We start from the raw sequence: 20,190 nt of genomic DNA, 5'->3' as shown, positions 1-20,190 counted from the left end.
ACTGCTTCTAATATTAGTCATTTTATTTTCAAAGTACAACGGTAAGTTTTATCTTTAGGAACTGCTTTGCACTAACTACCAGGTACTACAATTCAAAACAGCTGATTTCATAAAGACAGCAAAACCCAAGAATCTTATTCAACTCTGAGGTAACCCTAATGAAATGAATTACTGGAATTCTGAGTAGGCTGAAATCAAGGCATTCAAACTTTGTGATTACAAGACTTTATGTGGTTTCAACATCTATCTATAGACTATGGCAAAATCATCTTGTAGCCTTGGAAACCAATGCTGAAAACTCAAAGTAGTTTCTACTAACCCTGTGTGCAGCATTGGGTTATTGCCTCTGTCTGTCAGAGACATTTAATGGGTTTTCACATATTTAAAACTGGAGTAATTTCTACACAGCAGTTTCCCCCTGCATGGTATACAGGAAACCCTAATTTAAATGGGGGTTTTCACACCATGTCTTGTTCATTCTGACTCATGACCTATGGGCCTACCAAGACTCTTCCCTTTGCACTGGATCAAAGAAATCCTTCTTTAATCAAATTGACAGGAAGAAGTGTGGGTAGACTGCAAGCAGAATGACCATGTGGATTTTCCACCTGCAGCCAATGGGGTGGGAGAAGAAACTGGGGAGGTAAACTCTGCCCTTTCCCCTTCCCCCTGTGCCCCTTTAAGGACTTTTTTATTTGTTTGCCCAACTGAATGATGTGGTAGCTTTCTAGTATTGTGGTTCAGCTAGAAAAGGGGATGGGAGGGGAAAGGGGATGTTGCCAAACTGGGGGAGATGGGAGCATGATGTCATTCAGGCCTGTGCTTACCTGCATAGATGTGATAGGTGGAAAGGGGCAGAGGTAGGGGACAAAAGCAGCAAGAGGCATGGATACTGGATGTGTGGACACTGTTCTTGCCCTGTTTGTCTTGTCATCAAGATGGGAGGTTGTGTTTGTACTTACAATTACTAATTCCACAAGACTTTTAATTCCACAGAAAACTCACACTCATGAGAAAATATTCAGTTATAATCAAGATAAGTGAATCTGCATTTTATGTGCCAGAGCTATAAAGAAACATTTATTGAGACACAAATTACTTTCCCCTGCTTCTGGATTATGCCAGCCACTTTGCCTTTAAACATTTGTTTTATTTATTTGTTTCTTATTCTTATATTTATATTGTACCCTTCCCCAAAGGCTCAGGGTAGGTCACACTGCAATTATGACACAAGGTGGTAGGGTGGGTCCACACGGGCTGCCACAGAGAGTTCAGCCAACCATAAAATGAGGTTCTGCTTAATTTTAATAAGTAAATGTTCATCATTTGGGGCAGAAGCTCTTTTGAACAAGATGCCTTCTTAAATAAGCATATTCCTTTAAAATATCTTTTTGTATACACACAGCTTACTTTCAGTCACCCAGTGAGGATCCTTGTGCTGTGATGTCACCTGCTGCCAAAGCAGTCTGCACAGCTAATCAGATATCCAATGGCCAATCAGAAGCCCTGATCAGCAAAAGCCGTATCCAACCGTGCATGTTTTCTAAAATCACTTGGCAGGTGCTACACTGCCCATGGATGCTACACTGGGGACCTCTGTTTTATAGCATAGCAAAGAGCTTTACACCTCTGTAGGTTCAGGTTGAATACAGATTACAGGGCCTGATTAAGGCTTTTCCATATTAAAGTAATTAATTACCCTGAGACAGTATCCTAGTTGTGCCATGTGAAAACACCAATCCTGTCTCTGCAGCAGCAGACCTTAATCGGATCTCTGCTTCTACTCATCACTCATAGCCACAAGTGGACAAAGTTTGAGTCCACTGGCACCTTTAAGAGCAGCAAAGTTTTATTCAAGCCACAAACTTTCAAGCACACACACATTTCTTCTGATACAGGTGAGAATAGTATCTGAGCAGGACACAGTTTCTTCCCAATTACAATGGCAACCACTGATATCCTCTACCAAATGTCTGGGCTAAACTCAGGCTAAACCTGGAGCAGGATACCTCAAAATGGTATGTACCATTACATTCTAGCACAGGTTTGTCTATTAATACAGAACTGCAGCAAAACTCTTCCACACATGAAAAAGAACTCGGTCCTTTTTCCTTTTTTTTGAAGGTTGAAAAGCCTGCGTTGACTCCAGCATCCTGCTGCATGTCTCATTTCAACTGTCTGAAACACAGATGGTGCAGCTATGGAAGGAAAGGAGAATGGTGTTTTTAAATTAGGTTTTGTGTGTCTTTTAACCTAGCTCTACTGCTAGTGCCATGGAAACCTATGGAACTGCTACTTGCCATCCCTACTCACCCAGAAAGAAAATATAAAGCTTAATATGATTTTAAGTTTTACACTGTTTCACCATATAATAATAATAATAATAATGTAAAAACCCATTTTACATTCTATTTTTGACTGACTGCCTCAAGCCTAACTACATTTATCTTGACTATGGAAGTGACAGCACAATTATGTCAAACATAGAATAAGACATGTGGACAGGAATGAAAAGCTAACCTATATAATTATATAGTGCTTGTACTGTGTACAAGATAAAAGTCAAAACCTTTGAGTTATTTATTGAATCCCTGTTCCATTGCCAACTTCAGAGCTGCCTGGAGATTTGCCTATATATTTTAGAACCCACATTAAATATAAAAATCATGTATTACGACTGGAAGTAATTTTGTATGGTCTAGACCAGAAAATATACAGAATATACCAACACTGACATTAATCTACAAATGCCTCATTTAGGACATGTTAAGTGCCTTTCAGGTGCTCTGGTCCACATGAATGAAAACCCTTAGTCACTTCATACATGACCATCGCCATTTGAAATATTCAGTTTGGTTGTTTTTGGTTCCTCCCTAACCCTAAAGTAATCCTGTCACTCTTTTTTCTCTCTCTTCAAATCAGGGATTTTTTTTCTTCCACCTCTAGCAGCTACATGACAACTTTAATTTGACTGAATCAGCTTTCCCCTTCAGTTCTCCTCCATGCTTTGGGGAACAATTTCATCTGCTTTATGAAAGGAAAAAAATCAAGATGCAGGAGCTCAGAAAAGGACGGCAACTCTAGTTTTCCCTTGAATCACTAATCCTCCTTGGTACCCTCAAATGGATAGGGAATGTATGAGAAAGGCCTGCTTGATATTGTAAAATAGATGAATAATTTAAGGCAGATATCCCATGACCAGGCTGAGGTTTCATCACAATACCATATATGGAACCTGGGTTTTGTCTTTTATCTGTAAAATGCAGATTTTGTTCACAAATTTACAGTGCAAACTTATGCAGAATTATTCCTGCTAAACCAAATAGTTTCACATAGGCTGAAATTTCACTATGGTAGGCAATTTTATTAGAGTAACTCTACAGAATTCTACTGTAACAAAAAATTGCCTTCCAGTATGAACACTAATATGTGGGAAGCAGATTTACATTAAGAAAAGGTGTTAATCCCAAGATTCATTATCACATTTTTAATCCAGATCACCCCACCCCCACAACTGTAATTTGCTGAATTTTAAGATCTAATGTGAAATCTTGTACAGAATCACACAAGTCTAAACCTATTCCAAATATTAAATTGAGGCTGACATAACTCTACAAAGGATTGCGCTGCTAATTATAGATCTCTAACATCTAGTTTTGTTTGACCCTAAAATAAACATAACATTTGAGAAGAGGGCACACAATACCCTTCCAAATGTTTTATGTCTTACCAAACAAGAGGTCGTTTTCTGTTTATACTGCTAGAGACAGATGCCTTATCTCAGTTGCACAGAAGTAAAAGTGCTATTATTTTTTTTAATCCAGATCTCACTACTAGTTATAGCGTATCATATGGACCAAATATTGCAGTCAGGCTCTATGTTATGGAATTACTTCTAACTGTGGAAGAGGGCAAGTATGATGTACTAGTTAAGACTGTCAGACTACTATCTGAGAGACCCAGGTTCAAATCCATGGAAACTTGTCATAGAAACTTACCAGGTGACCTTGAACCAGTCACAACCTCTCAGCCTAACCCACCTCACAGAGTTATTGTGAGGATAAAATGGAGAAGAGAATGGTATAAGCTGCTTTGGGAGAAAGGAGAAAGGTGGGGTACAAATGAATTAAATAAGAGGCACTCAAAACCAAAAGTCTCTTTGACTGCTTCAAAGCAACTCGTGAATCACTAAGCCATGAGGCTGTGTGAAGAATGGTCTCTTCAATGATCATTTTGCACAAGTACGAGTATTTATTCCATGTCTTGGTGAAAACTTTGTATCTCAGCCAATGATCACTCAGTGTTGTATTTAAAAACTTTATTTAAAATCACTCTAGTTATCCTTGAATAGATAAGAAACAATAATAACAATGATACAGGAAATGCTAGAATAGTAAAATTTGACTGTAAATTTTAAAAGCATACATGTCATCCCCCCACCTAGCCTATACTTTAAATGCAATTTATAAACTTCTTACCACACATTTTCAGATAAGACAGTCATGCTGCAACTCAGATTTTAGAAATCCTGGGGTTTTAGGGTATATCTATCTTATACAGGCATAATTATATAAGCCTCGCAAGACTTTATTAAACCATTGAATTTGTTTTTTTCAAAAGGAGTGATGCTAAGTATCTGGAACATTCCAAAGACTGAGTGGTTACAAGCCCTTTTCTATCCTGCCACAGGACCTCCATCTTGGAGGGGTTGAGTTTCAATTGTTCTCTGCTTGATTCAAATTGTCACTGCTTTTAAAAAACAGGTGAATATTTCTGGGGGAGAGTCCAGATGGCCATCCATCAGGAGATAGAGTTGGATGTCATCTGCATACTGATGGCACCAGAGTCCAAACCCACAGACCAGCTGGGCAAGAGGGCGCATGAAGATGTTAAAGTGGAAGGTGACTAGCCCAAGGGCACCCAGTAAGATTCCGTGGCACAGTAGGGACTTGAACCTATTCCTAGTCTGGCCCTCTAACCACTATACCATTCTGGATCAACCCTGGGAGTGATCGGACTGAATTCGGACATTTTCAGACAGAAAATTATAAAGGGTTTTATTTGGAAATGACAAACACAAAAGAAACAAGAGTTGATCTAATAGTGAAGTAATATGGAGCACAAGCAGTCAGGAGCTATAATGCAAAGTCTGACCGAGTAATATCAACATAACAATCACTCGAATTTAAGCTCCAACTACAGATGCTGAAGAGGAAGAAATTGAAAGCTGTTATGCAAGTGTCCAGGAAGAAATTGATCACACATCTGAATAAGATGTGCTGTTAAACATAGGCAACTAGAATGCAAAACAGGAAACAAAGCAAAATTAAACATTGTTATAAAAATTGGACTAGGAGCAAGAAATGAAGCAGGAGAGCATTTCATAGAATTTTTTGAAGACAGATATTTGTTCATTGTAAAGACATGTCTCAGGCAACCAAAGAGACAGTTCATAGAATCATAGAATTCTATGAACTGTTGTATGCTTGGATATCACCAGAATGCCAATACAGAAATGATCAAATATTTTACATAACAAGAAGCAGAAGATGAAGAATCCCTATTCACTCTAGACCAAGAGCTAATTGTGGTACAGCCCATAAACAGTTACTATCAAAAATTAAAATGAAGCTAAGAAAAATCCCACCAAAATATTGAGTGCCAAAATACAATGCAAACAATATGACGGAAGAGTACAAGAACAGGAAAGAATGTTCAAGCACTATTCCTGTAGCCAAAAGAAGTGAAAAGCCTGAATTTCCCCTATACCCCCCCGCAGGGCCTTACTCTCTGCGAGTGAAAATTTGCTGGTCGTTCCCGGATCCAGGGAAGCACGCCTAGCCTCAACCAGGGCCAGGGCCTTTTCAGTCCTGGCCCCTACCTGGTGAAATGAGCTCCCGGGTGAGCTGCGGGCCCTGCGAGATCTTTCAGCATTCCACAGGGTCTGTAAGATGGAGTTCTTCTGACAGGTCTATGGTTGAGGCTGGGGCTGGAGAAGTAGATCGACGCCCCCCCCTCCTGCCCGGGGTTTGAGTAGTACATCATTAGACCTCCTTCTCTTTCCCGCTAGTAGTGGAGGTTGGGAATGGGTTTCCCATCATGTTGGGTTTTTATGTTTTTAATGGGTGTTTTAATGGGGATTTTATAGGATGCTATGACCCATCACGAGCCAGCCAGGGAGTGGCGGGGAATAAATCAGGAAAATAATAATAATAATTAGCACTGTTAAAGACAGTTAAAGACACTGTTAAAGAAGCAAAAGTTAAAGATATAGAATCAAAAATATAAATGCAGCATTTCAGCAACTGGTAGAAGACATAGAATCAATCTATATGCAGAACATACCATATAGAAAACTAGATTAGATTTAGATGGTGAAATGAAAATTGGTGGAAGGAACACTACAATTTGAGATATGCAGATGACACTGCATTGCTGTAGAAAATAGTGAACATTTGAAATGACTCCTGATGAACTTTAAAGCAGAAAGTGCCAAAGTAGGATTACAGATAGATATCAAGGAAACAAATGTGATAACTGCTGAGTAATGGTACAACTTTAAGATAGACAATTAAGAACTTTATAAATGGGTTAAAATCAAGTCTGAACTGTCCCTAGAAGCAAAAAATATCCAAAATTATAGTATTATATGTTGGTCACATTATGAGAAGACAAGAGTGACTAGAAAAGACAATAGTACTAGGAAAAGTAGAAGACAGAAGAAAAAGAGGAAGACTCAACATGATATGGATTGACTCAATCAAGGAAACCATGGTCCTCAGTTTGTGAAACCTGAACAAGGCTGTGAACAACAGGACATTCTGGAGGTTATTAATTTATAGGTTTGCATAAGTTGTAAGCAAGTTTAGAACTGCACTGAATGATGCGGGTTTATTTCTCTAAAACAGGCAAAGAACCTGCTTAAGGCTTAAACTATTCACTTCTAATCCAGTATGGTAACCCAGTGTCAAGAGTTACATCAGTATCAGTAAACCATATATTTTCCAAAAGGACAGGTCAATCGTTACCTGATTGGTCCTCCCTGGGGGCGTGCCACCAATAGAAACAGAGCACTCTGCCAATGAGGGCCAATCAGCTCAAATTGCATGCCGATGACTCACTCTCTACCTGATTCCCCCCCCCCAATATATATATATATATATTCCCCCAATAGGAGATGGCCTAGACAGGAAAGGCCCTCCCTCGTAGTTTAGCCCCAATCAGGAAAGAGCCTTTGCCCAGCAAGGGATAATAAGTGATCAGCTCTCCACCTCCAACTTTCTGCTAATTTCAGAAGTTGGCTGCATGGAAGAGGAGGTAGAACATACTCTGCTACCAGTAAGTTGTCATGGCCTCTTTCAACTCAGAGGACATGGGGGGGGGGGAGGCAGAGACAGCTGCCTCCTGGCAAAATATCTGTGCACCTTCTGGAGGGGAGGCTGCAGAAGGCCCAGAAATGGCCCCCTGCCAGCCCTCTGGGACCTAGGGCAACCAGGAAAAACCTCTGTCCTGGGAGTGTTTACTCATGAGTATTATGTGATGTTTGCAATTTGCAGCAGGGAAAATAATGCTGATATGGGTGAGACAGGGAAGATGTAGACTTTCCCTTTCCATATGGATACCACCTTGGTCTTGCTGCAATCCTTCCAAGACCATCACAACAAAGCAACTTTGAGACTAATGGCATGGAATATGGGGAAACTTTTGATAGGACAAAGAAGCACCATGAGGCCAAGGGGACTGTTTCCCAGTAGCACTTTCCCAGTAGAAGAGTTGATTTTTATACCCTGCTTTCCCCTGCCCAAAGAGTCTCAGTTACTTATATTAGTCTTCCTTTCCTCTCCCCAAAGCAGCACCCTGTGAGGTATGTGAGCTCTAAGAGAACAGTTTCTAACAGGACTGTGACTAGCCCAGGGTCATCCAGCATGTGGAGGAGCTGAGAATCAAATCCAGCTTACCACATTAGAAGCCACTGCTTTTAAACACTACACCAAGCTGTACAAATTACCATTGCCTTAAAGAGACATAGCTAGAGCACAGGCAGAAGAAGCTGTTGCAGGAAGATGGTGTAAGTCTTTTTTGACTTGCTCATTGACTGTTATGGGATTCTTTTCCTTTAAACTTGGACCTTTTGATCAATGGCTTCTCAGCAGTCCAAGGAGGGAGACATTCAGGTATTTTCTACATGGAGAGGTGATTGTGTGCTTCATAAGGTTTGCAATTTGAGAATGGAGGAATGCCTTGGTCTTCTGTGTTCTCTCTTTATTTCTTTCTGTGTGAGTGTGTATAGAGGGAAGTGCTACACAGCCCCCACCCCACCCCAGCCCAAGCAGCTCTTTCTTCCAGGGGAACTAATCTCCGCAGTCTACAGAGAAGCTTTCATTCTGGGGGTTCTCCAGGTCCCACCTGGAGGCTGGCATCCCTAAAGAATGGCAGGGATGCTAGCCTCCAGCTGGGTCATGGAGATCCCACTTCTGAGCTTTCTCAAAGCCTGAAGAATATTTCAGGGGGTTCTTAATGGTAAAAAAGCTTAGAAAAGCTGAATAAAGGCAGTAATTGAAATACCTTCTGTAAGTTATTTGCCAATCAATGTTTTCATGTTTGATTGTAACATACATACTGTTTTTTACTTACTTTGCTATTGAACCGAACTGAAGAACATACAGACTCAAAGGTTTTCAGTTCTTCCAGCAAATTTTGCTAATTAAATATTTACATTGAAGGAAGAAACTGACGAGTTTATGAGTTATTTGATGTTTATTGTTATTAGCAATTACCCTCATCCTGCTGGGTTTGCCAAGGCCTCTGCTGGCGCCTGTGAAGGGCCAGGGGAGGCCAAGAGGTTCCCACGAAGGCCCATTCCCCACCCTGCTGAGCACACAGAGGCCCCTGCCAGTTTTGGCAGCACCCATCCAGATCTAGAGGGCCATGAAGCCTCCCTGCAGTGTGTCAGAGATCAGGGCCATGGTGTTAGCTCAGAACCAGCCCCCTGCCAGCCCTGTGGGTGCAGGGCAGCCAGAAGCCTTTGCATGCTGCTCCCTGGATCGGGGCTGGGCGTGGGCTGAATTGAGACCAGGGTGGCATACATGGTGAATCTGGGGCGGGCAGCTGTGCACATGTGCTGCATCAGGGCCATGGCAGTGTGCTTTCTGGATTGGCCCTCTGATCAGAAACAGCCCCCTGCCAGTCCTATGGGATGCAGGGTTCCCAGGAGAAGCCTCCCCCATCCCTCCCTTCTTCCTCCTCCCTCCCGTCTCTTTATCTCCATTCCTTTCTCCAGTCCACTTTCTCTTTCACTTTTCCTGCCTTCCTTCCTGCCCTTCCACAGGATACCATGCTACCAAAATCTCTCTCTTCCACCCCCACTCCTTCCTCCAGGCCAGAAAGCTTTGGGGATGGGAGGGTTGTTAACTCTGGGTTGGAAAATACCCAGAGGATTTGGGGCTGGGAGTGGACAGGATTTTTGGTGGGCAGAGACCTCACTTGGGTCTGCTCCTCTGGAGCTCCCCCTTCAGAGCAGCCAGTTTTGTCACCTGAGGATCCTTAAGCCCCTTCTGGGTGCTAGCTCCTGCAATTCTGTGCCATGTAGTCCTTCTCCGTGATGATTGCCTTTTGCAGGTTAGAGCTGTTGTAATTCTAGGAGATCTCCACATCTCAACTGTAGCCCCCTCTCCAAAACAGCCATGTTCTCCAGAGGGACTAAACTTTGTGGTCTGGAGAGGAGCTATGGTTCCAGGGGATCCCCAGGTCCTACCTGGAGAGTGGCATCCCTGAACCTCAGTGGGGTCCAAGGCCACAGAGTTTCCCCTCCCCAGCTGCCCTCCTGCTAGGGGAGCTGATCTGTATAGTCTGCACATGAACTCTAATTCCCGGAGATCTCCAGGCCACACCTGGAGGTTAGCAACCCCTGGGGTGGGAATACCCTTGGAGGTTTGGAGCTGGGGCCTCAAGATGGCACAACGCTTCACAGTCTCCCCTCCACAGTAGCTCTTTCCCCCTGCAGAACTGATCTTTATACTCTGCAGATGAGCACTTTGAGATGACATGCATGAATATGTGCCTGAAATTCCCCTGGCAGGACCTACACCAGGCCACAGAGTAACAACTGTTGCCCAAGTGCTTTTCCCTGCCCGCTCTGCAACCAGAGAGTGGGGGGGGGCAGGGGGAAAGGAGGCTCACACTCAAATGCTCCGGTTTTCTCCATGGGGACTGCTTCCTGGAGACCAGTTGTAATTCCTGAAGATCTCCAGGCCTTCCTGTCGATCCCACAAAAACCTGTCAATCCCACGAAGTAGAAACTGAGAAGTCAACTGATAATTAGCTGTGTGATAAAGTCTATTTATTCAAAATAGACTTTATTGCACAGCCAATTATTGATTCTTTTTCTCAGCTCCCCTGGAGGTTGGCAACCCAGCTGGCTGCACATGGAGGAGGCGTCAAATCTAGCTCTTGAGATTAGACTCTGCCAGTCTTTAACTGCTAGACCAGTGGTCCCCAACCTTTTTATCACCGGGGACCACTCAATGCCGGGGACCACTCAACGCCTTTTACTGAGGCCCGGTGGGGAGGGTAGTTTACTCCTCTACTCTCAACCACTGCCCTAACGCTCTCTGATCGCTATGGTAATGTTTAAACATCCCTTCAAAATAAGATACAGACACGCCACAACAATGAACATAAGGAACATTATTTTCATGGAAATTTTAACTCATGACAATGACAAATCAATGGGAACCCTGAGCTTGTTTCTCTGCAACGAGATAGTCCCATCTGGGAGTGATGGGAGACAATGACACCCGAAGTGTGTTGTAAAGGGCCGGGGGGGATGAAGTAAAGGGCCGGGGGGGGGGAGAAGGCGTCCTTCGGGGCCCACCTCCAATTAGTCGAAGGACCACATGTGGTCCGCAGCCCACAGGTTGGGGATCGCTACGCTAGGCCACCCTGAATATTAATATCAAGTAGGAAGCAGGGTGAGGAGGATGTCGAAACCATGACTTATGCTTTTGCCCTGTGGCCAGCACCCATGAAGGCCATGGATTCAGGCATGCCTCCTAGCGCCTGGTGCTTTCCTGGGTGCACCAGGTTTTGCCTCTAGTACAGACATAACTTTAGGCTTTTTGTCCTTCATGAAATGCCACCTTTCTTTTTTTCCTCTGTCCTAAGAAATGGGTTAATCATGTTTCTTTTTCATCTTGCATTGCCATCCATTGGGATACTCTCCCTTTTGATTTCCAGTACTGAGCAGGAGGCTGGGCAAGATGACCAAGACGATCCTTAAGCCTTCTAGTGATCAATAAAGACCTCTTTTAGAAACAGAATGTAAACATGCTTTTATGTGAAAATGAGATTTCTGAACAAATATGCAAAAGCTGTATGAAGAATTTTAAAAAGCAATATGTTTTTTATTTCTTAAAATATATGTCCATTATGCTTTTACACGGGAGTCCCAATTATTGCCCATCCAGATTACTCTTCTGATTTATATCTTCTCAACTACAGCATCCAGTGATCCCAGAACAGGCACTGAGCCCATATGCTGTCTACTTTTACTTCAAAGGAAAACACATGAACCTTTCAGCGTCAAAGAATTCACACAGTAGACTGAAAAGTAACCATTTACTGACTAGATATCAACTAGATATAAATGCAAACTAATAGCCTGATTCTCTGCATTTTTATTCATTTTAATAGAGATTTCAGTGAAAAACACAAACAGGATTTTTACAAAGTCATTTTAGTAAGGTAGTGAATTGATTACAGAGTTAACATTTTAAGCACTCATGAACAATTGGAAGATTAGGTGGCCCATCACTGTAATGACTCAAGAATCCAATATTCAAGTCTTAAACTACATGCCTAACTGGCAAGTTTGTAAATATTTCAGACAAGTGATTTCAAATTATTTCTGTCATTATTATCCTTAAATGGCTTTATGTTATCTCAGGGTAAGTGGCAAAAGTGCTGCTATTGTGAAACATGAAAGTGAAAAGATATTTTCATAAATATTCCTGAATTTATACCTATGTTCTTTGTCAAAGCTTAAACAGTGCCTTGTTTTAATAGCATCAAAAAAGTACTAAACAAAAGTCAGTTTTCAATTGTCAAAAAAGGGAAGTGGATAAAAGTCGAATCTAGATTACTTTAAATGGATCCTCATGAATTCATATAACTTTTACATTTAAATGAAATAAACCACCATTATACTGAAGACCATGCCTTAGTCTATAGACAGTATCACAAAAATCACAGATGGTTCCATGTTTTGATGGCAAATTTTGGGTGCCCCCATTCAACCTCTATTATATCCAATGATGAGAATTTACAAACAGATAAGAGAATCTGGTATGTTTGCCATAGGAATTCATGGATGCATGAGCAAGAATGTTTTTAACCTGTGGTTGTGAAACACAGTGCTCAATGTCATTTCTACATATTGCAAGCTCTGGCAATGGACAACATATGTGAGTGGATAATGAATATTGAGTGACCAACAAAGCTGTGAGTGCATGTTTTTTGTGATGCAAGCTGTGGCCATGACCATAATATGTAGTTGGTGGTTACTATGTGGTGACCCAATGCAAAACACTCAGGATCGATGAGGATGCGTGCTTTGGAACCATGTTTTTGCACTGTAGCCTTGCAGCAATCCATGATTTTCATGGTGCAAGCTGTGGCCATGGACATGAAATGTGATTTGATGGTGAGTTTGGAGGAACCCTTTGCAAAACCCGAGGATCCATTAGGATCCGTGTTTTAAAACTGTGTTTATGCTCCCTGGTGTTGCCATGAAGACGTGGAACTGTGATTTTTGTGGTGTAGGCTATAGCCATGATATGTGATTTGATGGTGAGTTTGGGGTGACCCTATCCAAAAACCCTGAGGATCCATCAGGATATGTGCTTCAGAATCATGCTTTTTCAGCATGGTTTCACAACTGAGACATAGATCCGTTTGTTTGTGATGCAAGCTGTGACTATGAACATGTTATGTGAATGATGGTGAATTTGGGGTGACCCAATCCAAAACCCTTAGGGTCCATCATGATCCATGCTTTGGAACCATGTTTTTGCTCTGTGGTATTGCCATGAAGGCATGGATATGTCATTTTTTTGTGGTGTGAGCTGTGGCTATTGATATATGTAATTTTATGGTGAATTTGGGATAATCTAGTATAAAAATCTCATGAGGATCCATGTATTTCAACTGTTTTGTACCACTGTGCTGCCACAACACAGTGGATGCGTGAATTTTGTGGTTCTGCCTATAGTCTAAGTCAGACATGGACTGCAAAATGAACGTGGTTTTATTTCATTTTCAATATAAAAATCATATGAATTAATGAGGATCTGTGGGTCGGATTCACATTTTTGTGCTGCTCCTGCAGGACCACAAGGTGCTGTATCCATATTTTTAATGGTCCAGTCCATAGTCCTGGCTTCCACATATGGTTTGATATTGGATTTGTTAAGAGTTCAGTTTTTAAAAGTAGAGGATCCATGAGGATCTGTGTAGATCCGATTTTACTTTCTTTTAACAAACAGGAAACAATAGACTGCTATTTGCTATTTCATTTTGAGCTATAACAGCAAAAAGCACAGGAAATTAACAGAAATAAGTCATCTTTACTGTGTACAGCGCAGACTCAGCACAGTACCCTCCCAAATGATAAACAGTGAGGTTTTGTAAAATGCAGTTTTTGCCCTTTGGTAACAAAGAATCCACACAGCCTCTACTATAATTTGTTTCTATTCTATTGCATTTCCCAGTGCTAAATGTGATACAGCTTGTAGCCTGGGGCAATGCAGTTCTTTCCCCCAACTAATGGATCTCAAGAAGAGAACCAAATTTGAACTAGATTTGAAGCTTGGCATATGCCTTGAGACATGTTCAAATCCCCACTTAGCCCAGTAAAGAATCCTCCAAGTTTTATTGGGTGATCCTGGTCTGAGGATATTCTGTCTCAACCATTCATGAGCAGATTGGAAAGGTTAGAATAACAACGTACAGCAAAAACTAGATTCTGAACGTACCAAGGCAACACACGGCTTCTTTTCTTGGCGTTTGGTGCACGTATTAATTTTCCCTTTGATGACGGTATGAGCCTTTGTTTTTGTTTTTAAAAGTTCAAACGAGAACAAGGCTGTGGAACAAACGGGGGTGGCGGTGGGGAGCGTCTTTACCGGCTGCAGCCCACCCCCTCAGGGCGCCGCAGCGGGGAGGAAAGGGTCGCCGTCGCCGAGGGAGAAGTGGCGGCGAGCGGGAAACGAGGGGACAGCGGCCCCTGGTGGGCGGACTGCTGGAGGCATTTGGGAGGGGCACTGGGGACAAGCACCGTGGAAGGCTTAAGCGGGGAGCCGGAGCAGCCTGGCTGCGCGTCTCGAGCCAGGAGCAAGATCACTGGCGGGACAAAGGCGGCCCTCGGCAGCCGCAAACCAAGGGCTGAACCGGGAGCTTTGGAAAGAAGGCGGCTGCCCTGCTCCGGATGGGGCCGCTGCCCCGGCTTTGGGTCTCCGGGAGTGAAGGGACGCGACCCCCAAGGGCAGGGAAGGGGGAGGGCGCGGGAGGATAAGTACCTTTTCTCCGGTCACCACATGCATCCCTTCGCGCACTTTGGCAAAGGAGCCCTCGCCCAACTTCCTGCCGATCAGGTAGTTGCCGACGCGCTTGATGTGCTGGAATTCGCGCAGCCGCTCCCGGGACGCCGCCGCGTTGACCCAGGCCGCCAGGAAAGTTCCCTCCGGGCCCAGGGGAGGCGTCGTGGGCTCCCCGCCGCTGTCGGCGAAGCTCGCCGCTGGGGGCTCGCTCAGGAGCCCGTCGCCAGCAGCCGCCGGCATCCTGCCGCTGAGCTTGGCCGCCGAGCGGGGCGCGCCTGCCTTTCCCGCGCGCCTGCAGCCCAGCGAGCCTCCCGGCGGCGCCGACCTGCTTTCGCGGAGACGGTCTCGTCGCGCTGCTGCCGCCGCCGCCGCCGCCGCTCCCCACGCTCCGGTCCGCAGCACCCGCCTGCCAATGTGACCGGCGCCCGCGAGCCCACGTGGGGAGACCCGACGGCGCCCCGCTGCTCAAGGCAATAATGCCAAGCCAAGGACGAGAAGGCGCCTCCCCCTCGGAGGACCCCGGCTCGCTTGGCCGGAACCTAGCACGGTCCCCGCGGCCACCGCAAGAGACTGCGAGCGGCGATGCTCCGACGGTGGGGGCTGCACATCACGTTGAAGAAGGAGCCAGAGCCAGCTCCCGCAGATCAATTGTCTCCAGTCTCCCTGGAAGCCAGTTGGCTGCCTTCTCCTCATTGAATCTGTCGATCACTTTTCTCCTCCCTCTTGTACCGTGCCTTGCTGTCTCCTGGTGCTGTTGGTTGAGGCTCCCTTTCCCCCTATCCTGCGGGGAGGGGTCAGCAAGGGGGGGGGAGGCTTGTTTAGGCTGAATTTGCCGTAATTTAACCCGATCACTCTCTTGGGAAAAAGATGTAACGAGAACTAAGCCCCAGCCCTGAACCATTGGAGACTGGGGGAGCTTTCCCTTTTAGCTCCCCCTCCCCTTCACTGTTTGTACAGATTCTTTAGTTCTGGAGAGTTTTCAAGAAGTCACCTTAAATTCATGAATAAGCTGCATTTCCCTTTCTCTGTATGTAATTAGGCCACTCACACAGCAAAGCTTAGTTTATTTTTCTCTTTTATTCTTCCCTGATAATGTTTGCAAATGCTGCTTTCCCCACCTTTCCTGCTTGAAACCACTTGAGTTTGCTTTCACTTGTCTGCTGGTGAAACGTGCTCCAGAGCTCAGATCGTGACAGCCGTGCCAGTAACGCATAAGTGCCCCCCCTTAAGAAATCTAGGCTGAGGATGCAATTATGGTGTGTGTGGGAGGAAATTCTCTCTACCTTTAATTGTACATGATTTTTTTTTTATTTACAGCTGGTAGCCTCCATTTTATGTGTTTTTCAGTTCCCCAAATGCATCTTTCCAGATCATTAATACTGCAACTTTCTTCCTAACTGTACTTTAAAACCTTACTCTATTCTCTAAAACAACTCCTGATACAAATAAAACTGCAGGCAAGATGAACAGATGGGAAATTGGGAACAGAATGATTCCGCATTAGACAAACTCATGAAAAATATCAGTGATCCCAGAAGAGTCAATACACCCACTTATATGTACCTTAAGGCTGATTCAAACAGTACAGGTGCTGCACGGAAGCTGGAAATATTTTCATTTGTAGTGGTCTCACAGAGGTTACATAACATTTTCTCAGCATGAAGTGTACACAGACTGTGCGTACGAATGTAAGAATAAACCAAAACCAACCCCACAGCATCCAAAATATTCCTGTAAATGCAGCCTTCTGTAAAGTAGTGAGTAGGTGGGGACAATGAAATGTACCTTAGAGAATCTCAACAAAGTTCTGTTTTATGGGACATCCTCCTGAGCTGTCTTGAGTCAAAGGTAGCTAAGGGACTCACATGAGTGATCATAAAGGCCAATTTCTATACCATGTTTTAAAGGGGATGTTAGTCGACATATTCAGTCATGACACCAAGTGTTTATCCTATGGCAGGTGTAGTCAACCTGTGGTCCTCCAGATGTTCATGGACTATAATTCCCATGAGCCCCTGCCAGCAAATGCTGACGGGCTCATGGGAATTGTAGTCCATGAACATCTGGAGGACCACAGGTTGACTACCCCTGTCCTATGGTACTTCATTAATGTCTGGAATGAGTAACTGAGCACTGCAGGCAGTGGCTTCTACTCACTTTTCTCTCATAGCCTGGAAATACACAGGTGAGGTCAGTAACATGGCTCTTTCCTAAGTGGCTGCTTGCTTCATGCACATATGAAGACATGACACCCACAAAAATGCCTTCCTTTTTATTGATTAGCATTTAATCCTGTCCTTACAAGGGCCATCAAGGCAGTCAGCTTTTAAACAGTATATGTTACACTATAAACCCATTAAACACTTTTAGAAGAGTTTTAAAAAAACAGTTAAAATAGAAACAAAACTTACTGTACATACAAAACACAAAGCATTGGTTTTTAAGGAGGGATCAGTGAGGGAATGTCAAACAAAAAAATGTTTTTACCAGCTGGTGAGTGAATCTCCCTGGGGAGAGAGTTCCAGAACTTTGGTCTATCCAGACAAATCTGTTAATTATTCTCCTGATTTGAGCTGGGCAGTTGTCTCCCATTAATTAATCTTAGGTTCCTAAGGAACACTCCTATCATGTAGTGCTCTTAAAAGGTAAAGGCTAGTGTTTTCTTGGCAGACTCAGGGTGGTTTGCCATTCCCTTCCCCACTTGTTACAGTTTTACCCCCCAGCAAGCTGGGTACTCATTTTACCCACCTCGGGAGGATGGAAGGCTGAGTCAACCTTGAGCCGGCTGCTGGTTTGAACTCCCAGCCTCATGGGCAGAGCTTCAGGCAGCATGTCAGCTGGCTTACCACCCTGCGCCACAAGAGGCTCTGTAGTGCTCCTATCAGGATACATTTAAGATGTATTTATTTATTTATTATATTTCTATACCACCTTCCCCGGAGGCTCAGGGCGGTTTACATTAAACAATATACTGGTGGCTCCTTCCCAAATTAAGAGGCCAAAGAATCCTTTTCTCTGCAGGGGGCTTAGATTCCTATTGATTAGATCCTGGGTGAAGTCAGTGAGGTTTGACAGCTTGTATCCATCTTGTGTGGCTATTATTGAGGGGGAAACATATGTGAGGGCTGAAAAGGTACTTGAATATCTCTTTATGTATAGTTGCAACACTACAGATTATATTTTCAGGATCTGGAGCTTGAAAATACTTATACTACCCAATCCTATACATGTCACTGGGGCCCACTGAAAATTTAATCCAATGAAAGTCTATATAGGATTGTCTACTGAAGTAATAAGTAATAATTTCTTTGCATTCTGTCCTACCAATTTACTAATCTAAGTTTGGAACCCTTATCCAGCTTGAGGAGCCTTTCCCTAGTTGAAAAGACTCTTCTTTTGATGGAAGGCTCTGCAGTTACCACAACAGAGTGGTAATCCATGAGATCCACAATAACAAAAGCTCAAAGAGATAGGTGGAGACCTAGAGCAAAACAACAATAGCAAAACATTATCAGGCACTTTTTTAGATATATAGTTTATAGAGCTGCCCTGAGCCTCTAGGAAAGGGTGGAATATAAATGTAATGTGTGTGTATCTTACTTAGGAGTAACAATTAAATGAGATTCAACCTCAGGCCTCCTAAAAATCCATTCAAGTATCAAGAGGGGGGAAAAAGTGTAAAGGGGAGAGTAATATTATGCAAATAAATCATAGATACTGGGGTGAATCCAACAATCCTCCAAGGAGCCTTATTCCAGACTAAACCCATAAAAAGCTACTTTACACAAAAGTGAGCACTGAGCAGCACAAACATATATTTTATATGTATGTTCAGATTCAGAACCATTGCAAATTCTCTATTACAGAAAACAAACACCCTGTAGGAACCTCCATTCCTCCAACTGGGAGGTTCCAGGACAGGTGATGACTATAACTGCAACCATGAACACAATGACTTCAGCAGGACTATGACAGTGGTCTGCATGGCACCCTCCAACACCTTTCTTGGCACTTGTCAAGTGCTTTTAGAAAGTGAGCATGGACAACAGGGGCTTGGTCATTCAAGATTTGACTGGCCGTGTAGATATTTTTTAAAAACATTGCTTTTGAAGTGGCCACTACTACAGAACAAGGAACTTAACTGTGTGACTGAAGGTAATCTGCAGCAGCCATTTTGTGGATGGCTCCACCTCCTGCAGCAGCCATTTTCTAGCTGTGCCTACCATGTTAATCCAAATTACAAATATACCCACAGACTCAGAAAGTTTGGAGATCCCTGAACTAAGCAATCTAAATCATTTTGCACAGGAGTTCAAAATATAAGCCATTGTATTACCTTTTATGCACAGCAGCTGCCATGCTAGGCTGCTGGCAGTATCTTGCTGCCTTGCTGCTTCTTGTGTACCAATGGGGAAAGACTTTTCCTGGTGCACATGGTCCATCCTGGAGTTGTGCAAGGCACATACAGCTCCTAGGTGGAAGGTTCTGCTGCACTTCTCCATGGTTGTGGTGGGTTACTTCAGTGGGATTATATGGCAATGCAATCCCACCTTTGTGGAATGTAAAAAAAGCGCCCAATTCAGCTCTGCAGCACCACAAAACCCAACAGCTGGGACACTGAAGGTGGGTAAGGCGAGGCCTGTATGCATATGCCTGGCCAAGGCAAAAAAGGGGATGTTAAAAAAATCAGCATTTCCTTGCTGTGGTCCATTGGAGGCCCTAAAAGAGGCCAGAGCCAGGAGGGGCCTGGACTGGCAGTGACTTCATGCATAAGTGGCTATTAGCCCTGCTCCCATGCAAGTGCCGGCCTGGCCTTTCCTTTTCGTGCATAAAAATATTCAATATTAAAAGAGATGTGGAATGGTATGGTATAGTGTTGTATAGTATAGATTGACCTCATCAGATCTTGAAAGCTAAACTGTGTCAGTGCTTGGATGAGAGATCACCAAGAGAAGTTTGCAGAAGGCAGCAAACTACCTCACTTACCTTGAAAACCCCTTGCTGGGATTGTGATTTGATGGCATATGTGTACATAAAGGTAAAAGGTATCCCCTGTGCAAGCACCGAGTCTTGTCTAACCCTTAGGGTGATGCCCTCTAGCATTTTCATGGCAGACTCAATACAGGGTGGCCTTGCCAGTGCCTTCTCCAGTCACTACTGTTTTACCGCTCAGCAAGCTGGGTACTCATTTTACTGACCTTGGAAGGATGGAAGGCCGAGTCAACCTTGAGCCGGCTGCTTGGATCGAACTTCCAACTTCATGGACAGACAGCTTCAGATAGCATTTCTGCCACTTATCACTCTGTGCCACAAGAGGCTACATATTCAGTATCAAAAATACTCCATAGATAAAGGTAAGCCAACAATCTGCAGTTTTTTTGCATGGTTTTCATAAATTCTCTAACAAGAATATAGAAGAGTTGGTTCTTATATGCCACTTTCTCCCAATCTCCTTCCCTTTCCTCTCCCCACAATAGATACCCTGTGAGGGAGGGGAGGCTGAGAGAGCCCTGATATTACTGCTTGGTCAGAAATTGCTGTGGCAAGCCTAAGGTCACCCAGCCGGTTGCTTGTGGGGAAGAGCAGAATCAAACCC

At 43.7% G+C, this 20,190-nt stretch overlaps 1 protein-coding gene across 2 annotated transcripts in view; it reads right to left on the bottom strand.

The window, feature by feature from the left end:
* The window catches only part of HUNK (hormonally up-regulated Neu-associated kinase), an 87,422-nt gene extending 71,995 nt beyond the window's left edge, over nucleotides 1-15,427 (bottom strand). Inside the window, exon 1 of one of the 2 annotated variants that reach the window (XM_077342539.1) lies at nucleotides 14,574-15,427. In XM_077342539.1, the coding sequence (XP_077198654.1) occupies nucleotides 14,574-14,834 (261 nt within the window). In that variant the 5' untranslated portion in view covers nucleotides 14,835-15,427. The remainder of the gene's footprint in view (nucleotides 1-14,573) is intronic. The other variant, XM_077342538.1, reaches the window with a different exon arrangement.
* Between the last annotated feature and the right edge of the window lie 4,763 nt (nucleotides 15,428-20,190).

Source organism: Paroedura picta, chromosome 6 (assembly GCF_049243985.1).
Source record: "Paroedura picta isolate Pp20150507F chromosome 6, Ppicta_v3.0, whole genome shotgun sequence".
NCBI lineage: Eukaryota > Metazoa > Chordata > Lepidosauria > Squamata > Gekkonidae > Paroedura > Paroedura picta.
The sequence above is the reverse complement of the archived record's forward strand: the minus strand, read 5'-3'. Positions and strand labels throughout refer to the sequence as shown.